At 33.8% G+C, this 21,459-nt stretch overlaps 1 protein-coding gene across 26 annotated transcripts in view; it reads right to left on the bottom strand.

The window, feature by feature from the left end:
* The window catches only part of BBX (BBX high mobility group box domain containing), a 119,494-nt gene that overhangs the window by 17,320 nt on the left and 80,715 nt on the right, over positions 1 to 21,459 (bottom strand). For 23 of the 26 annotated variants that reach the window (XM_039365036.1, XM_039365029.1, XM_039365048.1 and 20 more), the window contains 7 exons: positions 18,569 to 18,767; positions 17,397 to 17,464; positions 12,820 to 12,900; positions 11,383 to 11,463; positions 9,727 to 9,786; positions 4,858 to 4,938; positions 1,028 to 1,946 (listed from right to left, as the gene is read on the bottom strand). In XM_039365036.1, coding sequence (XP_039220970.1) covers positions 1,028 to 1,946; positions 4,858 to 4,938; positions 9,727 to 9,786; positions 11,383 to 11,463; positions 12,820 to 12,900; positions 17,397 to 17,464; positions 18,569 to 18,767 — 1,489 coding nt within the window. The remainder of the gene's footprint in view (positions 1 to 1,027; positions 1,947 to 4,857; positions 4,939 to 9,726; positions 9,787 to 11,382; positions 11,464 to 12,819; positions 12,901 to 17,396; positions 17,465 to 18,568; positions 18,768 to 21,459) is intronic. The other 3 variants (XM_039365032.1, XM_039365031.1, XM_039365041.1) reach the window with 3 other exon arrangements.

Genomic DNA, 21,459 nt, shown 5'->3' on the forward strand with positions numbered 1-21,459 from the left:
TTGGAATCCTATGAACCTATGTAAAAAAGTGAGACAGAACTTAAGTAATGAAGAAATAAATGCATTCTTAGAAGATTTTTGCATATGCTCCATAAATCTAGTACAATGCTTGTGGTTACTGTTTTTTTTAAATTAGTACAATGTTCAGCCTAAATAAGCAACCATTTATATAATGGCAAATGTATAACAGTAAACGTCTTTCCTTATTTTGGGAGATACTGCCATGGTATGAAAGCATCTTTTCTGATTAATATCTAGGAATGCAGAAGGTCAATTTGGGATCTGAATTAAGAATAGTCCTCTGAAGTACCAATTATTCATTATGATATGAAGGTTAGCTACATTCTAATAGAATTGCAAAGTATGTGGGGAAGGTTAGGATAGACTGTCCAATATTACCAATGACATAAAATGGCATTAGGTGGTGCTGTAAAAAAAAAAGCGTAACTTCAAGAACTGGTATTTTAGGTGCATTGTTGTATACCAGTGCTTCCCAAACTTGACAATTTTAAGGCATGTGGACTTCAACTCCCAGAATTCCACAGCCAGCGTTGCTGGCTGTGGAATTCTGGGAGTTGAAGTCCTCATGCCTTAAAATTGTCAAGTTTGGGAAACACTGTTGTACACTATAGTGTCCACCTAAAATACCAGTTCTTGAAGTTATGCTTTAAGAATCACCAAGGTGATTGAATATTTTGGAAAATATGGCTTATCATTTGTCTTATGTCTTAGTTTGAACTTCCTAGCCTCTCCTTTTTGTCTCATCTGGAACAAGCCTTTGCTTTGAATTTGAACCACATGGCACTGTTAAAAATGTTATAAATAAGTAATTAAAATCATGGAGAGAAAATATGCAGCCATTTGCTATTGTCACCGACACATCCTCTAGAAACAAGCTCACTAAAAGCAGACTTATTGTCAAAGACTAGAAGGAATTATATTCAATTTACTTTGAATAATGAAACATAAAAAACAATTATGTTATGGGTTTTAAAATTTTGAGACAGACATATTAAAAGCCAAATACCTCTGTCAACATTGGAACGCAGAGATGTAAGCATGCCTTCTGACACCAGAGTTTTGTACAGAGCACCTTTGCAAGCTCTTTCAGATTTTCTCGAGCCGCAAATTTCTGCCTTTTTACTACAGTCATTGTCTTCAATTTTTACTTGATCTGGTAAACTCTGTGATATTATATCCTCTGTTGGGGTTAGAACATCTGATGTTGTGTTTTCAGATACTTCAAATGGTGCATCCTTGTTATCTTTAATGCTAAAAAAATCAGGAGGCTTTGATTCTTTGGTGGTCTCTAAACATTTTTCTTTCAGTGATCTTTTTTCTTTTGATTTTACTTTCTTCTTTGGCGACTTTGTGTCCAAAATATTCCCCTTTACTGCAGAAGAAAGGCGAATTTTCTTATGGGACATTTCTGTAAGTCTCTCTGTCCCCCAGTCCCCTTTTGCAACTGCTTCAATAGTATAAATGACACTCTCAATGTCTGATTCGGAAGACTGCCTCTTTTTGCAAGTCTTTTTAGGAGTACATTTCTCAAGTCCTTGTCGGTCCACTTTATTTTTCTTCTTTTTCTTCTTCAGCTTTTCTGGTTTGTTTAATCCTAAAATGCTGATGTCAGCTATTGATGTCAGCTCATGGGAACAGCATGCAGGATCTTTTGATGTTGCATTGTCATGTCCAACTAATGCAATGCTGTTCAAAGCTGGATCTGAAATATGCACACACCTTGTCACCTCCTCAAAAACTCCAGTCTTTGTTTTTTTATGTTCTTGTTCCTTCATTTTCTGAGATTTTTCTGTTTTTATTTTTGCTCTCTCTGGATCTTCAACTTTCATCTGTTCAGATGCTTTCAGTGTTTTGACAATCCTGGCTGTTTCAGGTTTTGCCTTCCCAGATTCTCTCACTTTTACTTCCTCAGAGGCAAGGCACATCTGAAACAAACTCCAATATTAATTCTCCTTTATTATGGAATTTTAAAGATTGCATAACAGTTCTATAAATTACTCTAGCACTAGTAGACTCATTTTAGTAGCAGTGCGTTCTATATTTCCTATACTATATATCATGGAAGATACATTTAACAAAAACACTCTTGTGTCTTCATGTTGATTGCACTGAATTCTTTGAAAGTTGGGAATATATAAATCTTATACAAATACTTTGGAACAAGTATGCATTACACTAGTAAATTAACTGTCTACAATGGTAAACACATTGTATTCAATTATGTACTCTTAGCAATCTGGTAGCAAAATCATTGAATGGCATAGGGAAAATGCTCTTATTTCAATTTCAATTAAGCTGTATGAGTTCTGAAAAAACATTCAAATTTAATTTCATTAGCTCTAGGGTACATGCATAATACCTTTAATTTCTGTATGGTATATACATGGAACCCAACTTAAGAGATTTTAAATAATAACTATACTTCACAAACTGATCCAACATGTCAGTTTTAGGCTCAGTTTCATCTCAAAGATGTTGCTATTTAAATTATTCCAAAGAAGAAAATATAAAGGATATAATAATATTTTATTGGTATAAAGCTAATAAAATGGCAGTGATAGCTTTGCTGATATTCTTTCAGAGTTTCATATTTAAAATGCTTTCATAAAAGCATAAAATTCTTAATTTAATAAACCTTTGCAGCTTGAGTTTGTCAGCATGCTGCATTTGCCCCAAGGTCGGTGGGATGTAAAAAGGATTATGCTGACTTGTGAGATTCTGTCTCTGTGCAGATTCTGTCCTCCGTAGAATAACATGAGTATGCTTAGTTTAAAACTAGGCTCTGGTTTCATTTATGACATACTAACTTACATTGCTGCATATCAGATACAATGATGAATACTCAGCTAAAATTAATCGATCAAAGACAAAGTTTCCACTACAGTTGAATGGATAGTGTTTTAAAAAAGGACATTAAAAAAGTGGAGTAAATACAAAATATAACTGACATATAAATAAAGTATCTTGGTTTGATCATGTGGACAGAATTAATGAGAATCAAATGTATAAAGAATGAGTGGCTCCAGAGGATGGGAAGGATTAAGAAAGCTGGAATTGATGATATCCATAAAAAGATAGAAGTAAAGAAATTTAAATAGCAAAAGGCAGCTCATGCAATTTGTAAGGCTAAAAAGTACAGGTAGTCCTCAACTTACGACCACAACTGAGACCAAAATTTCTGTTGCTAAGTAAGACATTTGTTAAGTGAATTTTGCCCCATTTTATGACTTTTCTTGCCACATTTGTTAAGTGAATCACGGCAGTTGATAAATTAGTAAAATGATTGTTAAGTGAATCTGGCTTTCCCATTGACTTTGCTTGTCAGAAAGTCACAAAAGGTGATTACATGACCTTGGGACACTGCAACTGTCATAAATATGAGTCAGTTGCCAAGCTTCCGAATTTTGATCATGACTGTGGGGAATGCTGCAAAGGTCATAGGCATAAAAAATGGTCATAGGTCACTTTTTTCAGTGCCATTGTAACTTTGAACTGTTGTTAAGTCAAAGACTATCTGTATGGAGGAGTAGAGTGAATGGTATTGGTTTTAGTTATGTTTCTTTTTTATTTTTATCTCATGTCTTTAAATTGTTTGGTTTATTATTTTTTATTATGTTTGTGTTTTGCATAATACTGCTTTTTCTTAAGAAGAACAACACAATGTGCTATTACATATTATGTATATGTAATAAATTTCTTGCATAGGATGTAGCCTGCAGTATTTTATTGTACATTGAGTGCATTGAATTTACCCTGATTTTTCTCACTTTTGTTTTTAAAAGTTGCATACATGAAAATAACAGTAAAACTATATTATACATGTTTTTGAAAAATATATAATTTATTGGCACTTGGTTGCTTCCTCAGTGCAAATATGTAGATATGTTCTGCGTACCAAAACAGACTTATATGCAATTTCAATGAATTATAGATTTATGTTCATGTTCAGTTAGGTCTAAAATCTTATATTACAACACTCAAGGAAGGTTCTTTACAATTATTTTCTTTTCCCTTTCTGATCAAATCATGAAATGTACATTTGAGGGAATTAATTCAACATAAAAAACAAGAATTTACCCCTATTTGTTTGCTACCTTTACTGAGAGCTATAAATCACCAACTGTGGAAGAACTGTGGAAGAGGGCAAGGTATATAGCTTAAACAATAAGAAGATGTTTTTAGAAAGTAATTTATTCTTGATTAACTACTACCTCTGAGACACTGATAGGCTTGAGAATGGTAAGGTGAGATAGAGATCATCTGTCTGGATACAACTTTAGGACACTCATCTGTGGAAGCAAGAGAGCTAAAAGGGGATTGTGCCCTTGGCATACTGCTTTGGGACATACTGGGAAAAGGATGCCCTATTGTTTAGTGTTTGAATGGATTTAAGAATCACACTCTCTGAATGAGAAATAGTTTCCACGATTTCTCTTTTATGATCTGCAACTGGTCAAGGCCCATAAATATCTAGTGATAAGCGATACAACTTATGCATGCATCATTATATGAACTTCTTCCTTTAAAGATATGAAATGTTTAAAACTATTTAAGAGAAATCCTGTATGCAATTTACAATTATGCTCTACTCAGTAGGCTACCGCTTCTTGAAGCTAGCTGTTTGTAACTTCTTGATACTACAGAGACAACATGCCTAATGGTTAGACAAGATAAATCTAGATTCTTGGCATGAACAGTAATTTAGGCTTCTATAAACAACAATGCTAATTATGTCTGTATTATAGCTCTATTTCCTAGACTTTGGCAACCAGTATCATTCAGCTTCTATTTCCCAAATGTACCAGTAGTAATTAAGCCACAGGATTTTAATACTACCTCTGCCAACTGAAACAATGCTGATGTCCCACATTGTTTCGTTAATTCAGAAGGACCTGAATGGGATGTACTTGATGAGATCTAAAGTAGAAATAAAGAAAGTGAGGGGTTGAAGCAGATAATATCACACAGTCACTGATAAAGTTGCATCTTCAAGGTGAACATTAATGTCTAGGGAAGCTTCAAATTTGACAGCAATATTTGGAATATAATTTAATACTGGAGTTCCATAGAAATAAAAAATATTCCATCAACTAGGTTCAATTTCAATTCAGTTTTGATGATAAGAATTAAAGGATTATATCACTACAAAGGAAACTTAAATTTAAAAGTTACACAACTATGCAAATGGAAATTGCAACCTTTTTTTGTTTTCATGGTAGTTCATTTAAATTTTATGTACACATAAATTAGATGCAATGAACCCATGCTCTTGAATTCCAAGAGCATCAGCTATTAGCATTTCTCTTCTTTTTTCCTCCTTCCATTTAAAGGAAAAAAAGGACTTTTCTGTGAACTGTGTTTAAACCATGCTGTTAAAATTAATTAGGTTTGAAATGGCATAGGAGGTGTAGTTGACTTATAGACTCTGTATTATTGAGATTTCATGCTATATTTAGTATCATTATTATTATTGCTATTGATATTTATCTTGTTTGGGGTACTATTGTCTATATTGTCTTTTATATAATTTATATTATATTTATTTGATCTGACTATTGTGTAACATTTTGAATTAATATGTTGTGGGAGAAAAATATTCTGTAAGATTATATAGATTGATGAGTGAGAATAAAACAAAAATATAGGATCATGGCCCAAGTATGAAAAAGAATAGTGACTAGAATTTATTTGCTAAGGAAAAGTTATGTTTATTTAAAATCCTGGCTTAAGCCAACAGTCTATTAATGTGTAAATATGGCAAATGAATTTATGTGAAAACATGAGTTGATAGTTGAAAGCTGAGAGAATTAGGGAGGGATGCAAGATTGATGAAAGGTTCTGAACTTTGGCTAGCTTTTGGGAAAAATGAATATGATGAAAAAAAAACCAGAAACTTAGAGTGAAAACAGAACTTGCAAGGATAGAAAATGTTGGCATATATGAAAGAATATTAACATCAGGCTAATTTTGTAAAAGAAAGAACGGTGAAAGAAGATAATATGGGAACTATTTGAGATAGAATGAAAGGAATTATGTTACAAAGTGCCAAAGAAATAAGACAAGGATGCTTGGTGTTATATAGGAACGCTCTATATAAAGAACGAAGTTGGAATATGTTGTACAACATGGATATAGATGAAACTATAACTGCAAAGACACCCTGGTCTTGAAAAAAGAATTCTGATACAAATAAAATGTTTTGGAAAAAATGAAGGGGACTAAACCAAGAACCTCCAACAGAGTAAATGAGGACAAAAATAACACTGATGAAATAATTTGAAATGAAGTGAATGGAAATAAAAGTAAAACTGATGAAAAGATTTAACATGAACTTTAAGTTAGAAAATGTTGAAAAGAATATTTTAAAAATTTATGTGGGGATAATATTGATGTTTATTTAGTTATATATCAACATTCCCATCTCTCTCACAGAATGATATGTTGAAAAAGTGATTTAAATTAATTCTACAAAATGCTAGAAAATGAATTCATTAACACCATGAAAAAGTAAAAAATAATATGGCTGCAGATGTAAACAGTATATTAAAGAAACAATAAAATACAGATGGCGTTTGTTGATGGAGTTTTGATGGTTTGTTGTTTAACCAGTGAAGATAGTTATCTGTTTCTCACTACTGAAAAAAAAATCATTATTGTTACTTATGAAAAAGGTATCTGAAGAATTTTGATGCAAAGAGAAAAACAAATGACAGGGAGCAAAATTTGGAAATGCAAAATGGCTTTATGCCAGACTAATAAAAGTGCAGATCAGCTTTTTGGCCATTTGAAAAATAAATGGAAAAAAATAATTTTAGTCTAGTAATTAAGAAAAATATGATGAAGATGAAAATATTATGATATATTCTGCACAAATATGAAAATTAGTTGCTGAATGTGAAAAGAGCAGGATATGATGGTTTTAAAACACATAAGAGAATTAATGGAATATTTCATCAATGGTCCAACACTGAACATGGGGGAAGACAAACTATGTTATACTTTCTTTCTTATTTAATGCATTTACAGAAACAAGTAAAAGAGATGCTTCTCATGATGTTAAAGGTGTATCAATTAAGGTTGTTAACATGTCTGTATTATTAATATTAATAACAATAATAATGATAATAATGAAGAAGTTGGAAGGGACACTGGAGGTCATCTAGTCGAACCCCCTGCTCAGGCAGGAAGCCCTATAACTGTGGTGGTGAACCTATGGCACGCATGCCACAGGTGGCATGCAGAGCCCTCTCTGTGGGCACGCGCACCATGGCCCCAGTCTTAGTCCTTCCGCTGGGTTTTATAAAACCTTTTCGCTTTAGGCCTCCGCCACTGTGTGCAAAAAAAAAGGTTCAATCAATCAATTTCAATTTCTCACGGGAAAAAAAAATCTCACAAAGTTGGAATTGATTGATTGAACTTTTTAGTCCCACCCAGTTTGCCGTTATCACTGAAGCCACGCCCACCCAATGGGCCATGCCCACCCGGCACTCAACAATACCTAAGTGGGTTTTGGGTTGCAGTTTGGGCACTCAGTCTCTAAAAAGTTCGCCACCACTGCCCTATACCATTTCAGACAAATGGTTGTCCAGTCTCTTCTTAAAGACTTTCAGTGTTATATGCAAATGATGTCAGGTTTGGGGCTGCTAAATCAAATGATTTGTGGTAAACCTTAGGTAGATTGTATGATGCAACATAGAATATGAAGAAAAAAATTAAATAAAATTATCAAAAATTAAGAGAACTGCATGACAGAAAAAACTGAGTGAAATGGTATATTGCATTATTCAATGTCAAAAATGTAGAGCAAATTGGCAGAATGTTTATTGAAGATATGAAAATGAATAGAGAAATTTTGACACAGACAAGTATGAAAGGTAGCTGAAAGGTATGGCTTATTGTGAGGAATTAATGTTCATTGAAAGAAGTGATAGTCTGTGAATAACAGCTTCTGTCCACTTTGATATATGGAAATGAGAATTAGGTATGCCAAGAATTGGCAAAATATATTGATTCAAAAAAGGAATGTTTGGGAGAATACTAGGATGTGTCATTCTGAAGCATGCTGTATGGTCATAGTGGAAGCAAGTATGATCTGCAAGCATGTAAAGGTGCAGAGAGGTAATTTACCCAATGGTACTGAGGTTAAACCAATATTCATTATACTTTCCATCATCTTAACTCTGCCCTTAATTGCTTTTTCTTGTTATGTATTACTGTTGTTCTATACTATGCATGTTACCTTTTCTGAAGGGAATAGCATGCCTGTTACATGGTTTTTATACAATTTTATCTTTTATGATAAACTCCAACTAATTATTCACTGCCTGTTATTGGTTGATGTAAAGTGAAATGAATAAATAAAATAGCATATGTTAAATCCAAATGATTTCAAAGTAATATTACATTTGTTTTATATTTAATGAACAAAATATTAATTAAACTTATTAACATATTTTATACTGTCCTCAGTATGATTTATTCTGATTTTTCATTAGGAACTGTTTTGGCCATTATATACTATATTATGGAAGACTGTGATGTTTGTGCAGTAAACCTGTTAATTTATTATAATTTGCTTACAATTTATATGTCTAAGACTGCCCAGTTACCAACAATTCTGTTGAAACAAGTTATGCAAGTATATGAGGCAGTTAGATGGTTTGACCAAATCTCTCTGCTGCATTTACATATGCGCAGACTTAGTAGCATATGAATACTTCATAATGTGGAAGATAGGACTATGAGGGACTAAAAAAGAGTCTCTTAATGTCAAACAAGTCTAAATCTCTAGCCCCAGATCCCCCTTCTTTGTTAAACAGTCCTAAATATTTTTTTGCTTTATTGAAAAGCAAGGAACCATATATATAGATTCATTCTGTACTTTATACAAGATATCTGAAGGTTGATCAAAGATTCAAAGAAAGTTTGGCAGCAAAAATGTAGCTGAAATATGACCTTAGGTTCTCCATTGTAAAGGGGTGGTAAGGACTGCATAGTATAGAAAATGTATAGAAAAATCAAAGTATCATAAGATTCTTTATACCCCTTTGCTGTCCTTTAAAGAAATTCCCATGAGGATAATTAAACTGACATTCTGTTCCTAATCAAATTGCAAATATGCCTTACTCAGTACAAGTATACAGTGAATTAATATTTGAAAAATTGTACTTGCATTTTTTCATTACAAAACTGTATATAAATTAAAGCATCTTTTCAGAACTAAAGTATTATTTTCAGTTCCAGATTTCTAGAAACATGAAAGTTTTATTGGAACTTATGGGATTGGGGTTCTCTTTAGAGGTTAGGATTGCAAAACTGACAGTTATCTGCAATGTAATATCACTGGAGCCCAATTTTTTCTATACCATTAAAGAAATGGTGTATGCTTGAAAGTGACGATCAATGTTTTGCCATTCCTGTATAATCTACCTTTCATATATTATAGAAAACAGAGATGTAAAACTTTTGCTGAAAATTATTAGTATCTGTCTTCTTTTCTCTGGCTTTTCTGTAAAAGTATTTTACAAGCAGATTTAACACTCACTGATCTGATTTAAAATCAATTTGTGTTCTAAAAGTAAGTTATATCACATTAATAATTGGGGTGACCTATGCTTACATATACAATTCTGAACTAAATCCTTTGGAATAAATTTCTGGTGCCTCTTTTTCCAAAGAGTCACAAAATTAATAAAACAAGATTACCTCAGCCAACTGGAAGAGTGCTGATTTTCTATAGTGCTTGATTGGCTCAGGACCCTTCAGCTGCAAGTGAAGACATAAAGATTTTAAAATAAGCAGGAAGGAATTAAATCCTTTAAATGAAAACTAACACATACATAAAAATATTCCTTTTAGGATATTTTATTTTGGCAGTGCTAGCACAACCTGTGTTGTTCCTGCCTCAGTTATCCAAAAATTTTACTGTAAATTCCAAGACTTTATAGGTGGTACCTTGTCACATTCATCTTTAACAATGTCTTGTTTTTTTCATAGTTCTTCTGAGCCTCTATCAGTAAATTTCAGGATTTCAAACTAATTCTGGTTCTCTCTTTAAAAATTATAGATCGATACAAAAGATCATACTGTGGAAACTGGTTGACTACTGCTTTAGATTAATTGGAAATTTGCAAATGAGCAATTTATGATCTATTCCACAATTAACCTCTGGTTTCATAAGCCAAAACAATCAACCATGCTTTTCTCTTTTCCACCTTTGACATTCCAAAAAGAAACAGATAATTGTGGAAAAGTAAACTTTTCTTTTTCCTTATACAAAAAATGGTAGCCTTGCTATATCTAGTGGTCAACCTTTGATCTTTTCGTTTCAAAATTGGTACCAAGATGCTATAATAAATTTGATAAAATTGTAAGAATTATTATGCATACTATTAAATGAGGAAGAATGAACTAATGCAATTAGAAATTTGCCATCTTAAAATGAAATAAGTATGAAAATAAGAAAAATGTGCAAGAAATAGTAAAGCAGAGAAAAGACTGATGAAGAAAAAATGTGAAAAAACATTTGAGGATGGAACAAAATTTTACATATAGCAGAATTAAAACATTTCTCATTGATATTCAGAATACTGACTACTATTTTGCTTGTCTCTGAATTATTAAATATATACAGAATCCATAACTAATGTATATACCATATATGTATATACCTGAAGTATAATACTACAATATTTCTCAGTAACTTCAAGGAGAGGAACTAGATTTCCACATATCACTTATATTTATTATATCAGATTAGTAATTTACACAAATACTCAAATCAAAATACCCTAGTCCAGGGATGTCAAACTCGCAACGTCACATGACGTGTCACAACATATTGCAACTTTTTTGCCATTGCCGACAATGGGGTGGATGCGGTTTTACTAGGATGCATCCGGTCTGCAGGTCAGCAGTTTGACACCCCTGCCCTAGTCCATGTTTAGTGACAGCCTTGTTTGTAACTGCAGTTACAAGGATTCTGAAAAAGTAACTAACGACTAATGCTAACATTAACAACCTTTGCGGGTCTATAAAGTAAAGGAAAGCTGATGTAAGATGATAAGAAAAGTTGTGGTTTCACTTAACAACTGGATAACCCAACTGTGGTTGCTAAATGAGGACTACCTGTATTCAAATCAGTGCTAGAATCAATATTTGAAATACTCTTGTGTGAAAATTGATCTGCACATTATATTGCATTCAAATTATAATGCATCCAACCCTCCATTTGAGCCGTGTATAACTATCCAATATGTAATTGGGATTAAAACCATATATAACAAAATTTAAAACAACAGCTACATATTTTTATAAAATTTCATCTCCTTTTTTCCCCTCAAAAATATAGTATTGTTGTACCTCTGAGAAATGAAGTAGAGTTGATTCACCAATTTCTTTTGGATTTGCAGGAACAGTTCCCTTTGACAGATTTGAAGAAATCTGATGGAAATGTATTTTTTCAAAACAACTACTAAGTTATCCTATATTAACAGTCTATTTTTCAAATGACACATAACACAAATGATATTTGTGGCCACAACATAACTGAGCTTTCTTTCTTTCTTTCTTTCTTTCTTTCTTTCTTTCTTTCTTTCTTTCTTTCTTTCTTTCTTTCCTTCCTTCCTTCCTTCCTTCCTTCCTTCCTTCCTTCCTTCTTTCTTTCTTTCTTTCTTTCTTTCTTTCTTTCTTTCTTTCTTTCTTTCCAGATAAACCTGCCTATCTCAAAGAAAGTGACTGTGTGGCATATATAATTGAGCATATAAAGAATAAAAAAGCCATTTTCCAAAGCAAGTAGTATTTTTTTAAAAAAAAAAATTGACATAAAATTTCACAATGAAAATCTTACAAAAAAACAACAACATCATAAATACTCAAGTAGAGAACTGCAAAAATAGTCTTAAATAGCTTTTATTAAATAAAAGATTTTAACTGAATATTTGTGTTAGCTGAATAAAATTAAGCATCTCATCTTGCATGTTAAATGTTTAAAAGTACTAGAATAATGGTTAGCAGTTAAGGTACTAGACTAGAAACCAGGAAACTATGAGTTCTAATTTTACCTTAGGTATGAAAGTTGCTGGGTAACTTAAGGCCAGTCATTCTTTCTCATCTAAACTCACTTCACAGGATTATTATTGTAGGGCAGTGGTGGCGAACCTATGGTATGTGTGCCAGAGGCGGCACTCAGAGTCCTCTCTGTGGGCACGCGTGCTGTTGCCCCAGCAGAGTTCGCCAGAGTAGCGAGCACATGGCGTTTGGAAGTGACAGGGCAGGAAGTAAGTGAGCAAGCAGTGTTTGGCCCCCCGGGGATGCCCCTGAGATGGCAAGGGACTGGCCCTGGCCACGCTCACCCAGTCTGCCGTGACCACTGCAGCCACGCCCACCCAGTGGGCCACACACCCCACACCCCCTGAGGGCACCACAATGCTGATGCAGCCCTGGAACTTTGCGATAAATAAGTGGGTTTTGGGTTGCAGTTTGAGCACTTGGTCTCTAAAAGGTTCGCCATCACTGTTGTAGGGAAAATGGGTGGAGAAATCAGTATTGGATATGATCACTACCTTGGGTTATTAATAATAATAACTCAAATAATATAAAAGTAGGATTAAAAAAACTTTTGAAAAAAATAGTTTTTCCAGTCTAAATCCGATACTACTTTATTTACAATAAGTAATAACTGCATGATAACTAGGGCTCTCATGGAATTAAATTGTATTCCATTAAGGAAATACTTTTCAGTATTTATAAACTGTTGCTGTACCACTTAACAAAAAATTGTCATTCTAAGAGGTTTACCTCAGCAAATTGTAACATTGTTGAGTTTAGACATCCTTCAGTAGAATTAGGGGAATCAGAAAGACATGTATTTGAAGAAACCTAAAGTAAACAATATAAGAAGGAAAATTTAAGCACTGAACAAATAATCCAAATCAAAATCGTTTTCAACGATATATGAGCAATAAGACTTTTTTCTTGGAGATTTACAATATATTAGAAAAAAGGGAAAAATAAAAGTGTGTTTGTGTGGTGTATGCATCTGTGTGTGTGTGTGTGTGTGTGTGAGAGAGAGAGAGAGAGAGAGAGAGAGAGAGAGAATGAGAATAATACCTATCTGAAGAGAAACTGAATAAACAATCATAAAAATTATAAACAAAAAGGAACTTGCAGTAGAAATGTTGATTTAACCAAAATTAACAAAGACATTTCAATACTCATGGTAATATTCCAAATACATAGGACAGCAGAGAAAATGAGAATGTTCTAGGCTTCTTAAAAAGAATAATAGATAATTTTTAAAATAAAAGAAAGAGATGAATAAATAAAAAGCAAATTATTAATAAACCAAAAACATTTTAAATTAGGATAGGTACAGAAATGAGACTAATTTGAAGAAGAAAAAAGAACTGACAAAAGACAGGGTTCCTGATATATTAAGAATTTCATAAACAAACAAACAAACAAAACTGGTATCAAAAATAAGAATTCCCAATAAAAATGAATAGAGATGATATCAGGGTTGCAATCACATTCAGGAAGGACTAAATTCAAAGATCTTTCTGATTTTCGTATATGAATGTACTAAAGAGCAAGCATCGTACCATAAAACTGAAAGGTGGTTCAGGAATAAAAGTAAATGGACAACAATAACAATCAGACCTTTCATTTTTATTTGATTTATTTATTTCACTTATATTTCATTTTATTACCTAAAAGGTGCAATTTGTACTTAAAAATTTTGTCACATATTTATACCAATTGTTCATTTTCATTATGAGGTACAAATATTTAAAAAAAGCATTCTAAATCATTCACAGCTTTTTGCTACAAGTTTTTACAAGAACCTAAGCAAAGTTAGTAATTGTCAATATCCATTTTAATGTTAAAACTGTTTAGCAGATAAACAGTTTATCTGCAATTAGTTTAATTGTCACAAAATATATTCTTAATGAAATACAATACTATTTAATTTCTACCAATGAAATACACATGAAAATTAAGAATGGAAAAGTGTTTTCCTTCTGCTGTTACTCTATTACTATTCTCTCCTAATTTCTTGTAATTAAAAAGACTAAAGTTTAGGATAGATTAGAAAAAATGCTAATAATAGGCACTGCTCTGCAATCAATTTATGAGATTTTTAGGAAGTCCTTCCAATTTCCAATTAAATTTTTAGAATGTTGTAGAAATATGATTTTCTAAATAGAACTGTGATACCATTACAGTACTGGTAGTCCTCAGGCAATTGGGATTGGAATTTCTGTCACTCAGTGATGCGATCATAAAGCACAATGTGGCATGACTGCAATGCTTAGCAACAGCAATACCCGTTGCCATTGTCACCCTAGGACCATATGGGTCATTAAGCAGGAGGAGGTGAGAATTCCAAGCAATGAGTGCAGGGATGTGTGGGTACTGCGGATGTGACAGCAGGAGCCAAGGTGGGTGGTACAGAGCATGGGTGGGTTGAAGGGATTGTGGACAGGTGTGATAGAGCATGGGTGGGTCAGGAGGGGTATGGGTAGCTTGCTGGAGGTTGTGGTTGAACTGTACAATGTGCTGGTGAGCAAGGGCCAGAAGCTGGCAGAACAGTGCTATAGCTTATTAGATCTGGGATCTTGTTCTTATTTCACAGTGGGGCTCCTTAAAGAAAAAGCAGTAGGATCAATTTCCAGAAACAACTTGTGATTTTCCCTGCTGTCTTCTCCACTAACTTTGCTCGTGGGAAACTGATAGAGAAGGTTGCAAATAGGGATCACATTACTGCAGTACATTATAAATACTGTAAATATGTACTGATTGCTTTTGCCCTAATCCCAATCATGTGACTATTGGGGTGCTGTGATGGCAGGAACTTTTGAGTACTTGAGTCATAAGTACCACTCATTCAGCACCGGCATAACTCTGAACAGTCGCTGAAGTAATGGTCATAATCCTAAGACTGCCTGTACTTAAGTTGATATAAATGCTTAGAGAAAATATTCATGCTGACAAATTATCTTAATCTTCCACAAAATCATGGATGAAGGCCTCCATTTCATGGATAGATTGCATAACAAAACATCCATAGGTTGTTCTTGTTTAATGACCAGTCATACAGACATTGAAGTTGTGCCTGTGCTGAAGAAGAGCACTTGTAACTGGTCCTTGTAGCAGTGGCCACTGCAGCATTCCTGCAGTCACGTGAGTGGAATTTGGGTGCTTAGCAATTGGCTCACAGTTACGATAGTCACAGCATGCTGTGGTCACGTGATTACTCTTTTAACCTTCACTGTCAGCTGCCAAGAAGCAGTCAACAGGGAAGCCAGGAAGAGGTTGCACATTGTGATCATGTGACATTGCAGTTAATGACTGCATGGGATTTGCTAAATAATGGCAATCAGAACTGCTACAATTGTTGGCATAAATTGGCACAAGCATGTGATGTCATACTTTACTACCAAAGCACTTAGCAACAGAATTAGTGATCTAGATTATTGTTGTTAAAACAGGGACTACCTATATTAATTGCTTTAGTTGGAAAAAGATCCAATTTTTGCTTTATATGAGCAGTGTTCTAAGTATTCCCAAGATCAATGTAAATGGTAATTTGCAAATGTCAACACAGAATTCAAACAGCTAACAGAAGCTCTCTTAAATAACAAATTCTTTAGAAACAAAAGGAGAAAAACTGTCTGGTAAAGAAAAACAAAATACTTGCTTTTATAATGGCCACCTGCAAAGACTCAAAATAGTTTACAGAAAATGAAAAAGACTAAATTATATAGCAGGCATTCAAAAAGTCTAGCTTCTCCATCTTCTATAAACCATAAACATCTAAAATAAAAATTGTAACTATAATATAATCAACCAAAATTCAAAGAAAAAAAGGCCAGATATCACAATAGTTTCTAAATGAATCTTGAAACACAAATGATTTAATTACTTACAATAAGCCAGCAAGCCAGGTTTAATTAATTTCAAGCCACATAGGACTTGTAAGTTAATACTAGTACTTCGAACTTGATCTGGAAAACTATTTCAAACAAGTGCAGGAACTTTAGCACAAGCATTTTATTATTCAACTGGTTATTGCCACCAGCCATCAAGCCGCCATACACTGAACAGCAGCAGTTTCCAATTACCTTTTAAGGCAGTTCCAGGTAGGAAGTATGGAATATTCTATCTGTATGGTGATAAGGGCCTGATTTGTAAGGGCTTGCTAGTTTCCTTGTCCAGCAGCTGAAGGTGTGCAAAGGCTCCTCTAGCCATGGCCTCCATCTGCAGCTTGAGTTTAGGACAGGGGTGTCAAACTCGCAACATCACGTGATGTGTTGTGAAGTATCATGACTTTTTTTGCCACTGCCAGCAATGGGGTGGGTGTGGTTTCGCTATGATGCATCCGCCCTGTGGGCCGGCAGTTTGACAGCCCTGGTTTAGGGGAATCTTCACATTGCTGATCTGATCCTTCAGGGTAAGTCCATCTCCATATAGAGCTAACCCAGCAAGTGGAAATGTCAGTTTGTCTATGAACTACTCAATTGGGGAGGAAAATAAAATAAAATACCTCAAAATAAGTGGGCTAATTGTATGGAGGAGATAAAAAAAAAATAGCTGGGTTCCTCAATGGGTTGAGGAATAGAAATGGAATGTATCTAGCAGTGCTTCAAAAAAACCTCTTCACATTCATATTTTGTTTCAGAACCTCACTGGTTATTAAATGTAATGAATCTGAAAATGGTTCTTAATTAACCCTTTGAATTCTGAAAAGCCCCATTTTGAGTTCTAAACAACTGTTCTGGGTTGAAATGTACTTTTTGACCACTATTCAACTCTTGCTTCAACAATTACTGCAAACGCAAACCAAGACATTTTGAATGTGAAACATTCTGAAACTTTTGTACATCAAAGAAAAAGGAGAAATTTTCTTTGAATTTATTTTTTCATTGTTGTTCATATATCCTTTTTAACAACTTAAGTGGAAAATTTTCTCTTGATTTCAGATCTCTTGTAAGTAACTGCATATATAAAAAGGTTCAGTTCTACTTCCTTAATCATTTAATTCTCATGCTGCACAATGCAAAGAACTATATCAGTCTTTGAGGAAAATGATCAAAGCTATGCAACAGATTGTCCTCTGCCTTCCCTTCCCTCACACTTGTTGTGCATACCCCCAATCCTCTAAATATAGGAGGAGAAGGCAGTTTTGAACTAGTGGATATTTTATAATGAGCTCTTTCAGTAAAAAAAAAATCTCTTAAATGTTAAAATGGTGTCACTAATCCAAGACAAAAGATGTACCAAATAGGTATGAGAATACATTATGTAGTAATGTAACCTATTAAACACTTTTTCTTTTTTAAAGAAATAATTAAGCAGTAAAGATAATTACTTACTTCTTGTGCAGTCAAGGCATGTTCTCCTGCTAACAGTAGCATGCTGAGGCCTCCCATTTGTGTGGGATCTGATAGAAAAGAAATTATATATGGAAACATTTTAGTCAAAATATTTATTTTGAAGTACATTTAGGCAAACCTATTGCCTTAAACATCTGGAGCTTAATAGTGAAGTAACCTGTAATAACTGCATACCTTAACCTAGAAGGAAAGTATCTCAAAATATGTTGAAAAAATGGATTTTTTAAATAAAACTGTTAGGTTTTGTATGTGTGTGTTTGTATGCCTACGTAAGCAATCATAGAGCTATTTTGACTGCTTTAAGTGAAAAAAAGAATCAAGGGTAATACTAGGTATTTACTTTAAAAAATAGAACATTATGCTAAGAAAAATAAATCACAATAAGTTTTTTTTTAAAAAAATCATTCTACATTTGTTATGGCCAATAAATATTAGAAAAGATACAACCTGCAAATTGTTCAGATATTTATTTATATTTTATTACTATATATGAAATTTACATCCAGAATAGTTTTGAGAGGCTTACAAATTATGCACACATACAAAGTACAGCAGAAAGTTTTTTTAAAAAAAGTCTAAGCCTAACAACAATCACCCTTTAAGTCACAGGAAACAATCCTAGCCCTAACAATTGCCTATGGAGTGAGGAGACCTAAACATATAACCAATCTTCAAATGGCTTTTGGAACAACCAGATCTTGAAAACCAACAAGTTGGCACTGTCCAGACTTCATATGAAACACTATTCCAAGTTATTTACTGTTTAGAAGCTGATATAATTTGGCATTCTATGTCTTCTCCAATAGGAGTAGGGCAGAAGAACAGAATTACCTCCCCAAAGAGTTCAGTGATAAGTGATTAGGCAAATTCACTAAGCAAATGGCAATTACTTGCAATTAGTATGTTTTATCACTAATATCTGAGGACAGCTTTTGAATAACAGGGGAAACAAAAAAGCTACTATTATGCTGATGACTCGGAAAGATACACTATGTGAATGGAATGCAAAACTAGATAGGCCTTTTTAAAACTAGATAGGTTTTAATAATGGGAAACTTGGTCATTTTTTTTGTTTTTCATTTCAATAAGTAAAAGTCACAACTCAAATCATCCTTCTGGTAAACTTGCAAGATTGGCGTTGACAAACGTACCTGCCATTGCAAAATTCAGCTGAGGGGTTTCTTCTGTCTTCATCAACTTTTTGGGAGTAGGTAAATCTTTTGTCGCTTCTGATGGGAAAGCCCAAAGCTTTTTCCGATTTGTTAGTGTGGGTGACTGAGTTTTCACAGGTTTGTTTGTAGGTGGACACCATTTGTAGCCAGGATTTGCTTTCATAAATGCATCTTTATACTATGAAAACAAATAAATTGTCTAAGGTACAGTACATTTATTTAAGAAAAATTGATTAATTTTAGGTTAACAGATCACCTATTCCATCAAACAAGCAGTCCACGCATACTGAAGTGAGAGCTGGTCAATGAAATAAATGTGTTATGCCTACACACATAACAAAGACAAAATGTCCTTAAAATAAGGAATGCCACTGAAAGTACAAACTTTTGTTTTCTATGCATATTTCTTCCTGTAGAACAAAGAAATATTAAGAAGGCTCAATGGTAAGTTTTTGTTGCTAATTACTGCTGTTGTACTCTTGAACTGCATAAAGAATAAAAATTATACGTTTAATTGAATGTTTCTTACATATTCTTGGAATGAACATTACTGGGCTGAACACTTAAGTCATATTGTTTCTTTTCAATAGAAAATGTGGAACTTACTTTTAGACTTATATCACTAGAAGCACAGTATTCATTTTTAAAAGAAAAATTATTCTTAACAGCTTCCAAATTGCAAGTTTTCCTAGGACTATTATACAATAATTTCCTGCCCCATGAATTAAGGGTTTGTTCATCAAAGATAAATTTCCTACTACAGTATGCTATCGCTAATATGCAATTTACTGCTCATTTTTCCCATGTATTTACTTGATTCTTTAGTTTATTTATTGTCAACCATTTAATCAACAGCTTCTAATTTCATTACAGAAAGTTCTTGAGATATGACCAGTCATCTAACGGCCAAAGACTCCCTAAAAGCCATATACAATCCTGTTTTGAAGTTATGGCCACTGCAGTGCCGCTGCGATAATTCATCCTTTCAACTAACTGCAGGGACACTGCCACATCCCACCACTCTTCCTCCCATCCTTGTTGGAGAAGGAGGGAAGGCCACGCATCCCTGTGCCATGTGGCTGCCTCCCAGTAGGGGCCATTTTCAGTGTAACTGCAAATCCTTAAGATGGTCTGCAGAAGCTTTCTGCGGTGCTGGGCAGACTGTGTTAAGCAATTGCAGGTGCCCTGAAAATGGCAGCAGCTTCTGGGAGGAAAAACATGGCACAGAGACATATGACCTGTCGTCTTTCCCCAACCTGAGGCTCAGAAATCTTCAAAATGTAAGTGAGGAAGAGGATGTGGGGACCTGGTACAATGGGGCTGGAACCTGGGAGGGGGAAAAAACCATGGGCTCCCAAGGAGCAGCAAGCAGACCACAGGATATCAGGGGTGGTTATGGAGATCTTGGAAGATCCAGAGAAGGCACTGGGACTGCATTAGACCTTCAAGGGCCTACTCTGACAGACCCTGTGTTCTGCTTAACAACCTACAAGTTTGTTCAACAGCTGCATCAGGGAGAGCTGGGGGGGGTAGGGATCGTTAAGTGAGACCATCTCACTTAATGTTGGTCGTCACCACTTGTAAGGGTCTACTAGAGTTGTAACTCAAGGATTACCTATATAAAAAAATCACTGCAAAATTTAAAATGTATCAATGTTACCTGCTATTTATTTATTATGTTCAGGCAAACACAGTAGTGATGTTATTTTCTTTGTAGCTCTTCAATTACAGAATATTCTCAACAATACCATTAACTGCCATAAACTTTTTAAAATTTAAAGTAATTTATATATTTTACACCTTTTCAATTTTACCTGAACTTATTTGGATAAAGGGCAGGATATCACTTAGTTTAGATAAATAATCCCTTATATCAAAAGGGTCTTCCCAATTAAATGTTATAACTCTTTTTACCTTCAAATAGGATAATGTTAAATAATGTCAGATAAGTGGAAATTATGACGAAGATAAATAACCAGCTCCAAAGCCCTGCTGCTTCATTGCAGACAAGGTAATGGGGATATTTTTCACATTTTAATTCCATGATGGAACTTTATTTTTATAACTTTTTTTATTACTGAATCAGACAATTGGGAAAATACTTTTGCCAGCTCAGGACTGGTATTGGTAAAGAACAAAGAAAACTATTGCTTGACATAAATTAGCAAGATGGCACAGAAATAAATAGGTATTGATAATTTTTAATTGCAGCTCTATATTCAAAATACTTTTAAGATGTATTTCTAAATAGGGAAATACAGGATTATATAGTAAAACATTTTAAAATAATGCTAAATTCTCCTGTAAATGCACTGTTAAGAAAGAGAACTTAGTGATATTAACTATTTAATTCCTGAATAACTGGAGAATCATCTTACCTAAGCATAAACTTATATTTCATTTTAATACAAAAACACCTGCTTGAAATTTTTCTCAAAAATTAACTCTATGCAAAGGTAAGAGAACCTCTATGTGAGGAGTTTAATAGCTCATAAAATATAGATATGTTTTCAAGGACATCATATTCTTGCAAATGTAAAAAACAAATAATAAATATAGCTTATTAACGTATTTATCTTGTATTGGTTGCATTGTATTTGGATGCTTCCCAAATGTTCTGGATCATTACTCACACAGTCATTGCCAATTCCTTCTTTTGATACTTACTAAAATACTTCATTGAAAGATCTCCTCTAAATAAGAATTGGGGGGGGGGTCTTGGTGTCTGGGGCCAAGCTACACAGGTCAAGCAAGGGCCGAAGGGGGTAGAGCAATAAATCAAAGAGCGAGGAGTGGAATTTGTTTGTTTTCACCCTGTTTGCCATTTTTTAACTTTTACTTATTACATAAATTTATCACTTATTTTACTG

The sequence above is a fragment of the Crotalus tigris genome, unplaced genomic scaffold, assembly GCF_016545835.1.
Source record: "Crotalus tigris isolate CLP2741 ecotype Arizona unplaced genomic scaffold, ASM1654583v1 scf7180000019944.6993514239:2294586, whole genome shotgun sequence".
NCBI classification, from domain to species: domain Eukaryota; kingdom Metazoa; phylum Chordata; class Lepidosauria; order Squamata; family Viperidae; genus Crotalus; species Crotalus tigris.